Source organism: Gopherus evgoodei, chromosome 12 (genome assembly GCF_007399415.2).
Source record: "Gopherus evgoodei ecotype Sinaloan lineage chromosome 12, rGopEvg1_v1.p, whole genome shotgun sequence".
Classification (NCBI taxonomy): Eukaryota; Metazoa; Chordata; order Testudines; family Testudinidae; genus Gopherus; species Gopherus evgoodei.
In genome coordinates, this window is record NC_044333.1 from 37,201,963 (window position 1) to 37,211,849 (window position 9,887).

Here is a 9,887-nt window from a genome sequence, read left to right on the forward strand (position 1 = left end):
TCCACATCCTCAAAGGAAACCCGCACAACATCTTCAAAACATGAGCCTGGGAGCTTACATTCATAACTCTGCTAGACACTAAAAATCATGGACTGAAGCGAGACTCCGGTTTTATGGCTGATTACAACAATCAGGGAATTAACCCCTAATGCTGAGTTACTATAACTAACGGCCCTTCCTTTCCTCCCTATGACTGAAGGGGTGTTAATGGGCCACTTCACCTTGAATGATCCCTTGGAATATGTTAGTTAACTGCTGCTAAACAATCTGTTCACCTTGTATTTCCCAGACCGGAAGAGCTCTGTGTAAGCTCCAAAGCATGTCCCTCTCAGCTGTGGAGCTACTCCAGATTTACAGAGAAATACAGTCAGAATTTGGCCCATGGTATTTAAATGACTTTTTTTTTTTTTGGCAAAGGGGGAGGAAAGATGTTCAAGTAATTGAGCATGTATTGGGGGTGAGGGGAGGAAGTGGGTAATGAGTCAATCAACCCACCCCTCCAAGGAGGCCGAAACAAAACTCTCTTCTGAAGAGGCACAAAATTATTTTTCACTTTGAAAGTCAAGTAGCATCCATCAGAGGCCCTTAGCACTAAGAAAAACAAAACAGCAGCAGTTCAGCATAGTAGTTAAAACTTGGCAATCAAACATCTACACTCCAGCACTGGATGGAAAGTCTGCATTACCCCCTAAATCATCATCTTCAAAACCAGTTGGATTCTCTGGAAACAATAAAATGGTACAGACCTAATTCTAATTCCCAAAACAGATAGGAGGAGAAAAAAATGACAGTGCCTCTATTTAGGCTGAAAAAAAAAATAAAAATAAAAAGTACTGAATTGACATGACCCATGAAAGACACCATCACTGCTTCACAGGATACTGACAGGTGCTTTGAATTTCACTGTCATCATTCTCTTCCAAGCTTAGAGTCAGGAGCAACAGAATTTTGCTGTCATATTTACCACTGCAAAACTGACCATACCACAGTCACCTCTGTGATACACGTTCCAATAGTGGCAGTCCAGGGTACATAGATAGAGACATTTCAAAATGCCCAAAGGTGAGTTTGCTACACAACTTCCCTTGAAAGTCAATAGGAGATGGGCATCTGCCGCCTTTGAAAAGCTCCTCCTAATTGTTTTATTAAATGCATGTTAAAAGGTTCCTTTCCTGAAATAAAGATTGACGACTTGACCTCTGCTAGGGCAGGCACTGGATATGCACAAGGAAGAGACCAGAAATTATTTGACATTTAGGTTTTTCTCCGACACGCCTCCCCCCAGCACAGGAATGCCAAACATGTAACTGGCTTTAGAAACAGGACACCCTACTGCGAAGGGAAAGCACTGTCTCCTAGTTTGCAGGCAGGGAAACAGGCAAAGGAAGTTAAAACCAACACTTAAAAAAAAAATAAACCCACTCAAGTGTGGTACCCAAAAATTAATGTGCACAAACCAAGACCACCTTTAAATATTTTGGCCTGAAGACTTCCACAGAAATTTTATAGCACAGGTCACTGTCAGGTGTCTCCCTAGGAAAAATACAGCAGCTACGGGACATAGAAAGTGACCCCAGAGATGGCTCGCTCCACAATGCCATTAGTACTGATCAACCGATTAGCTAACTTAGGATCTGTTTAGCACCAGTCACGGTGGTATCTAAGCACTTCCCCCTGCCCAGCTGGGCACACTGTTTGCACATCTAAATTGCTTCACACGTTATTCCATTGCTGCAAGAGAAAGGGTGTGAAGTTGGAATGCGTTCAGACCAAGTTTAGGTAAATACAAAGGGATTTTAGGTAAACAGCTCATTCCTATTGGATAAAGTATTACTCATTTCTAAAAACTTTAGTGTTGCTGACGTTCTTCCAGAGATGAAGAAGTGATCCATCTACATGGTCACCCTCTAGGATGAGAGGCTGACTAAGTATTAAGAGTGTATATTGAAATATAGTCAACGCCACATCTTGGATATTTCTCTTCTCCCTTAAGTTTTGTTAATTTGTATTTAAAAAACAAAAAAGACCAGAATAGTCCAGGCCCATGCACAGATGAGCTAGTGTCCTCTCCTTATCCCACTTTATTATAAAGCTCCCCTGCCCTCCAAAAACGACAGTATAAATATGGAACTGACCATGGGTCAAAATGAAAACAGAGGTCAGAAGCTAGACAGTGAAAATCCTCAGCCAAGTTTCCTTTAAAAAAGGAGGGGGTGGGGGGGCAGGAGTTACACTGAAATCTGTCAAGCTACTGTGTTCTGCCTACTGAAATTCTATCTGTGGGACAAAGATAGCTTCCAGAAAAGCTGCTGTGGGCTGTGATCTGCTTGTACTGATGCAGTTCAGATCATTATGTAGCCATACTGATTTCTGGCTGTGCAACAGAAACATTTTAGATATATTTTCTTGAGACTGTTTCTGTTAAACCCTTGCAACAAGAATTCCAATTGCTTTGTACTAATGAAATATAAATCACTACTTACCAGTAGGACTTCCAGGGCCAATGGCTTAGATAAAAGCACTTAGTACATAGCAGCACGATACTTCGCTATTTCAGTAAAATAAGTGAGGATGAGGTCATGTACTGGGGCTTTTTTAACTGCATTTTTAATTTTGGTGTTATTCTCTGATAAAATGAGACCCCCTAAATTAAAAATAACTGGCAACACGGGTGTATCATTCCCTTTTACTGAACCTGTAATGCTGTACCATCAACCCATGACAATACAGTAAAACTTAGAAAGACTTTGCCCCTTCGCAAACTGTACTAATCATTACAGCCTACACAACTGGAAGCATTTAAAATCAATACAAGAAACTTTCAAGTAACCCAGACATTTATTAGCATTTATATTTAAATGGAATTTGTTCCAGTACAGAAGCAGTGAGGTCATATGTAGGTAATGGAATCATTTAAAATTCAAGTGGACAGCAGATCCAGTGATCCCAGGAGTGATTTTACTTCTTCCATTCGTTCTTGTCATAGTCCCATTTGGCCGAGAAGCCCTCGACCGGGTTAACTCTCATATCCAGCATTCTCTTGGTCTGCATAGCCACCCATTCTTCAGAGAAGGTGTGAGGAACAGGACCATAAACTGCAATTCAAAATTCAGTTGGGATTTTATTGTGACACAACAATGTTCAAAGCCATCTATTTGTTCTCATTAAAAATGCAGTTTTATCAATTCAAAGCTCATAATGCACATCCACTGAATAAGTCCCATAAAATCTATTTAGTTTCCTGCATGAATTCTAAATGTCCAGTTACAGATTTGTTGATTGGCAAGGATGCGGTACGAAGGGGCAGTCTTCTCCTGTACCTCACCTCATTAGCAGGGAGATGCAAAAGGAGTCCTGCCAACTGACTGTTGCAGGTGGTTCAGTTAGTCACTCTTAACCTCCATCACAGAAAGCAGTTATCTTTGGGAGAAAAGATCTGAGCTGGGCAGTTCTGAGGGTTAGAGGAACCCTAGCAGCAGCCAATCATGTTGAGAAGGATTGGGCTGGAGTCTGTTATACAGTCCTTAGTTTTCTTGTAAATAAAGCCAGACTCTCAGAAGAGGGTGAGTTTTGATTCTATAGCGTGGAGACTGTGTTTTGAAGGAGGAAGGGAAAGCTGTGTGATCACTAGTACACATATATGGTTTCCCCAAGCACATCTGATTAAGATTCCGGGATGGTTAAGCTATTTATCTGCTTAAAGCCAATAGGAAAGAACTAAGTAGAAACCAGTATGACTTAAGGTTTCAGCACTTCCTAAATCACAGTGTCTATCAACATCATACAAGATTTGGAGTTCTAAGCACAGTTTATGGCAGGAAAAAAATTTTGTTTTAAACTGAAAATAGATGAGCTACTTTGTAAGATTAAAGAACACATTCACTTACCATACAGTCTCTGCCAAATGACGATAAAGGCAGTGAAGCCAAGGAAGAAGAGCACACCACCAACAACAGTCTTCCACTCATTTGACCCCCTATTCATTTCAGCAAAGGTCTCACAGAATTTGATACGATACACTGAAAAGGAGAAAGCACCTATCTTTTTTACTGCATTATTTGCAAGCTACACAAAAGAGTTTTAACAACTAGCACATGACTCCTGAGGCTGAACATATATTTTACAGAAACTACAGTACATTTGTTTGAGTCTAAAAATATTCCAAAAACCTACTAATCACTTATTTTCTCCACAAATTTATAGATAGTGGAACCTAACTGTGCCATATCTATTTTAATCCCTCTTTTCAAACAGTTTATTCAATGGTATGAAACACTCTGCTTGGCAAAGAAGTGGCTGAAATCCTTGTGCATGCAGACTGCGAGGTACGGAATATATAGAGAGGATACTAATTTGTAGAGCAGTTCTAAATTGCACAGAAGTTGTAATAGCTTTTCAGTACTATACCATCTTCCATACACAGATCTCATGGTACTCTACAAACATTAAGCTTCATCACACCTCTGAGTTAAGACACTATGTTTAGCCTCACTTGTAGATGGGGAAGTCAAGGCACTAGAGTCATTGTGTGACCTTCCCCAAGGTCACAGAGTGAGTGACGGAATCAGGAATAAAATCCAAGTCTCCTGATTCCCTGCATGTTTTTTTTGTTTTAACAGGAATTGTCTCATGGCTAATCTGGGGGCTAAATTGCATTTGAAGTTTTTTAAAAGGCTATTTCTACTCTGCTAAAGAGTCTTAGTTTTGTCTAAGGTATCTTGAAAAATATAATTTAAAGTGCTTATTGCATATGTAGAGAAGCTTCAGAAAGACAAACATATTACATCTTACAATGCTGAAGTGACATAAGACTCATACCACTGGAAAAGAGGATATGACAGTACACATTGTACATAGATTCCAAGCTGTTGGGAACCCTCACAAGATACCTCAACACAACAGACTGGTATAAAGATACAGTTTCACCTGCACCTCTAGATGCCTATGTGTCTACGTCTGAGCTTTAGCCAATAATGTTAAGGTTTAATATTTTACTAATCACAGACTAAAAGTATGCAAATATTTCAGTTCTGTGCTACATACTTTGCAATTAATATCAGCTGCTGTTAGCAACAAGCGAAAACAAATGATATTTCCAGCCATTTCCCCATTATAGAATAAAGAATCATACAATGTAATTCAGCTTTTTTTTTAAATTACATAAGCAGAGGAGTTGAGAGGTGTTATTGTTCTCCACTACCCAGTATGAAACCTGGGTTTCACCAGCTTCCTTCTCCTTTAGCCAGCAACTTAAGTCTGTGGGAGTTAAGAAGTGCCTTTGACTGCTCAGCAGTGACCCCTCCACCTGAAGGATTCAGACACACAGATGGTAGCTGCAAAATGGGTGTAAAGTAGAAGGGGGGAGGGGAGGAAGCAGAAGCTTCTAAAGCTCTAACGAGAGCAAGAGGATTCTCAGAAAGCCAGAGTAAGCAGTAGGGCAACATGCACAGCTTGATATCCTTGACTACAGAATACAGCCTAAGCTCTTTATAGCTTAAGTTGGGAATCACAAATGAGCAGTTATTTCGGAGCTCTTAAGATCAGCTATCAGTTGGCTGAAGTAGTTGGGACACCCCAATGTGAAGGAGAGAACTTGCAGGGCGATTCTGAAGTAACCCCAAGACACTGTATCCACACCACTATTTGCTCACAGAGTTACCTTTACACAACTCTACCATGGGGCCTTTATCCATGAGTTTAAGCATCAATGTGTGCCCCAGGGGGTTAAAAAAAGGCAAGCCTTTGAGGCAATTAGGACTCAAGACTGTTACTGCAGATGACTGCAACTGCAATCAGATTGGGGAGCTTCTGCATACAGAAGAGTTCTAATGACTTCAATGGGGCTCCAAACTGACCCAAGAGTCTCTACCCACACAGATCCATGAGCAGGATCAGGGCTTAAGACTAGAGAGTTGGAGGTTTCCTTCTTTGTTCATCTGTTTCCTGAGTGATGTCCATCAATACTGTATGCACAACAGACTAGATTACATCATCCTCGCAGCAGGGCTGTATTTTATTTTTCAGTACCCTGAGTACCTACATCCAACCTTCTCATCAATGGAGAGGGCACTCCATGATGCCTTTTCCTTTTCTTTCAGGGCTTTCTGCTCAGCAGAGAGATTCCTTACGTATTCCAGTTGAGGCAGGGGAATGTCACGACGATCAATGTAATTTGGAAGACTGAAGTCTTCCGATTTCGCAACACCTGCTTAAGAGATAAGAAAGAGTCAAACGTACATATGTGCAGATGCCAAAAGTATCAGGAGAGCATACCTGAACTTCTAAGGCTCAAAAAAATGCCAAGTAAGAAGTTTTAAAGGGGAGAAATGCTTCTCTGATTTTTTAAACTACTATTGTTATAAGAAACACCTAAGATTATTATAATTTAACAATTAAAAGAGTAATTCTTTATCCAATTTGTGTAGTGTGTGTGTATCACAGCATCAAAGGAGAGATCTGTTTTTTTAAATACCCATTAGTAAACATTTTCAGACTACAAAAATTGGCAAAGGGTCTCAGAGAAATTTGTAATGCCTGAAACTACTTTTTCCCTCCCAAAATTTACTCTATTTAAAGTTCACAATCTCCCTTTAAATATTTAGAAAGCCCTCAAGTTATATTTTCCTACACAATTTCATGCAATTACCCTGTCTAGGTTCTATTAATCCAATATCCCTCAAGGGCTATTGTAGTTCTGTGATGCCATCTACTGGTGATGGCACAGATTATCAATTAAAATTTCTTGCTACTGGACAAGTAAAGCCTGGTCTACATTAGCAAATTAGGTCACTTTAAATCTGTAAGGGGTGTGAAAAATCCACATCCCTGAGCAGCGCTGCTAAGCCAATTTAAATCCCTGTGTAGACTGCACTAGTTTGACAGAATTCAGGTGCATCTGTGCTGAGGCAGTTCTTTTATGGCTTGTCTACACTAGCACTTTACAGCGCTGCAACTTTCTCATTCAGGAGTACGAAAAAACACCCCCCTGAGCGCAGCAAGTTTCACCCCTGTAAAGTGCCAGTGTAGACAGTGCACCAGCACTGAAAGCCTAGCTATGCCCCTCATAGCCTCTCCCAGCACTTTGCCGCAACTACACAAGCCATGTTAAAGAACTGCTGCAACAGCACTTTAAGGACTTGTCTACACTGGCACCGTTAGTGTAGACAAACTCTAAATCAGTGTGAGTCACCACTCCTTGATTCGGTTTTTGCTGCCTCGTTTCCACAGTCACTGCTTGATATTTGCATAATATCCCATCCTCTCCAAACACACTGAAGTTTGAAATGCCCAGCCTGTGCTGGGTCAATAAACAATATCCTTAAAGTACCAAATTACAAAAAGATTTCCAAATAACAATGTGCTGCCAACAAACCACATTTGGCTCTCATAGAAATCGCTGTCATAGCAGAGCTAGGTCAGTGTTCAGAACAATCACAGATCACAGTGTACTTTTATCTCAAGTTTTCAGAGAAATTTAATAGTTCAGCTTATAAGAACATTGATAGAGGATAAATTGCATTTTTAATGACCATTGTTACAAAAATTCTTTAAATGCAATTTTGTGATCCTCTTGTGAAGTATTTCCAAAACACTTTTTTTTTTTTTTTTTTTTTTTTAAATAAACACCAGCCTTTTTCTGTTCAGAAGACTTTCCAATCTTTGCTATTTGTACCAGTGATTAGCTTGGGCTTTACAAACGCTTGTTTTTACAAAATTTAAAGCCGCTCATAATGAGCGATTTAAGAAGAGGCACATAAAATGTTAAGTTACTTCTGTGGTCATATTTAAAATGAAACAAGTTACCTACCATGTCCTCTCAAGCCGATGGAGGTGGAAATGGCACGCTTGCCAATTAAGCTAAATGCCCTAGAAGCCAACATTCTAAGGGAAGAAAAGATAGAAAATTATCAGTTAACAGATGTCAAATTCATAGATACAACTGGAAGAACGCTGTCCTTCATCTACTAGTATGTAGCAATGCAGTTGAAGACCGATGTGTTTTTTTCCAGGCTTCTTCTCCAAAGAAATCACATAGTTGCCAAAACCCCCTCAACTCTTTCATGACCTTTCAACAAACCAGGGTTTATGGGCAGATGGGGTGATAAGAAGGAAAGAGATTTCAGATACAATCCTGGAAGGGGAAGTTACAAATAATTAAGATTATTATTTCAATAGTTGCGAAATATACCCTAGTCCTTTGTGCACGGAGTCATTTCAAGACCTACTAGCAACAGAAAAACTAGATTTTGATTGACAATAGAACAAGCATCAAAAAAGGCATAATACCAGTGGTCAGTGTGAAGATGAGTATTTAATATATTTTGCCCGTGTTACTAAAACCCCTTAAAAATAATTTTAAAAATTTATTTCAGCTTTAGTAACTTATTTTTCTCTCTACTTTTCATTCCTCAGCATAACTAATGAAACTAGATCAGTTCTCTGTAAACAAGGTTGAAACTGTTTCTCACTTTGCACTACCAATATGCTGCTGTTTTAGGGGTTTCAATTCTGTAGGCAAATAACATTTTGAGGAGAATGTGATGAAGACATCTTGACAAATCAATAAGATACATTTAGAAAAATCCTAGACACCTTATTCAGTGCATCCCAATGAATCCCAAATACTGTATAGTTAAATGTATTGGTTCAGGCCAGATTGCTCAATCTCTTCATGCAGTAAGTCCTTATTAAATGTTTTCATGACCCCCCCCTCACATTTACTATAAAAAAGTAAACAAAATAATATAATATGCCTATATAATTTGTGTATGTTACAAGAAGCTGACAGAATGTGTGACCTTGAGAGGCAAAGGCGTATGGGGAAGAGAAAGGGCTAGCTTGTCTTTGAATTATTGTTATAACATTTTCAGTGCTGTCCAACACCACTCCCCCCATCCTTTCTGCGATGGGCGGGGGGACAAACCACTGACTGAAAAACACTGATCTAAGACTAAAGTAAACATGGATTCTAGTCTGAGTATGACTCAGACTGGGACTTGAGTAAATCACAATCTCTGTGTTTGTACCCTACCCAACAGAAGCATCCCAAGCAAAAATTCATTCATGTTTCCAAAATGCGGGATACTACACTAACGGGAGCACGGAGAAGGCAATAAATTAGAACGACTTCTCCTGTCTAGCAGGAAGCTCTCTGGAGCAGGGACGGGGTGTATTTTGTGTCTGTCCACCACAGCTCAGCATTCAACTATTAAATCCTCTCTTCCTGGCAGGCACCTCACCCCCACCCGCTTAGGGCTCAGTTCCCAGCTCGATCTCCCGGGCCCGGCCTCCCGCAGAGCTGGCTCTGCAGCGCCACTCGGCCTCTGCCTTGCCCCGAGCAGACCCGCCAGCGCACGGGGAGCCCGACCGCTACCTGCCCGCGGGGGGGGGGGGGGAGCCCGACCGTTACCTGCCCGCGGGGGGGGCGGGGAGCCCGACTGTTACCTGCCCGCGGGGGGGGGGGGCGGGGAGCCCTCGAGGGAAGCAGGAAGCGGAGGCCGCAGGGGCCTGTGAAGCAGGACAAGACATGGGGGGAGGGTCATGGGGCACTTGGGGTGCAAAGGGGCCCCCACCCCCTACACGGCCCTATAACAGCCCCGGGCCCCAGCGTGTCCCCTCGGCCAGACAGCGCCCCCTCCCCCCCGGGACACCCCTCCCCCACACAGAGATGGATCCTGGCGGACCCTCCCCCTTCCACGGAGGCGGAGTCTGACCGGCCCAAGGCCTCGCTCACCCGCCGCTGCCAACGACCTGGCGACCGTCCTCTACGCGGCTGCTGTGCCGGACACGGGAGAGAGGCGAGACGGAAACGCTCTGGCGCACTGCCCGCCGGGATAGTGGAGGAATGCGCTGCGGTTGGAGGGAAATAGAGAGCGCCGCGCCGCGCC

At 41.9% G+C, this 9,887-nt stretch overlaps 1 protein-coding gene across 3 annotated transcripts; it reads right to left on the bottom strand.

The window, feature by feature from the left end:
- Window positions 1–2,819: 2,819 nt before the first annotated feature.
- LOC115660202 lies at window positions 2,820–9,847 on the bottom strand. Of its 3 annotated transcripts, none has more exons than XM_030581293.1 (5): window positions 9,734–9,847; window positions 7,808–7,881; window positions 6,041–6,205; window positions 3,888–4,019; window positions 2,820–3,095 (listed from the first exon to the last, which is right to left on the bottom strand). In XM_030581293.1, the coding sequence occupies exons 2-5, from the start codon at window positions 7,878–7,880 to the stop codon at window positions 2,959–2,961; spliced, it is 507 nt and encodes a 168-aa protein (XP_030437153.1). In that variant the 5' UTR covers window position 7,881; window positions 9,734–9,847; the 3' UTR covers window positions 2,820–2,958. The 3 variants fall into 3 exon arrangements, with proteins under 3 accessions (XP_030437153.1, XP_030437150.1, XP_030437151.1); XM_030581290.1 differs by having other exon boundaries at window positions 6,041–6,208; XM_030581291.1 differs by lacking the exon at window positions 9,734–9,847 and adding an exon at window positions 8,593–8,699 and having other exon boundaries at window positions 6,041–6,208.
- Between the last annotated feature and the right edge of the window lie 40 nt (window positions 9,848–9,887).

Excerpts from the sequence above, each read along its gene's own strand:
- LOC115660202 (XM_030581290.1), bottom strand. The coding sequence starts at position 7,880 with ATGTTGGCTTCTAGGGCATTTAGCTTAATTGGCAAGCGTGCCATTTCC. Across the intron at positions 4,020-6,040 it reads CATTGATGAGAAGGTTGGAT|TGTATCGTATCAAATTCTGT; the intron begins GTAGGTACTCAG and ends TCTCCTTTTCAG. Across the intron at positions 3,096-3,887 it reads CATTTGGCAGAGACTGTATG|TTTATGGTCCTGTTCCTCAC; the intron begins GTAAGTGAATGT and ends TTTGAATTGCAG.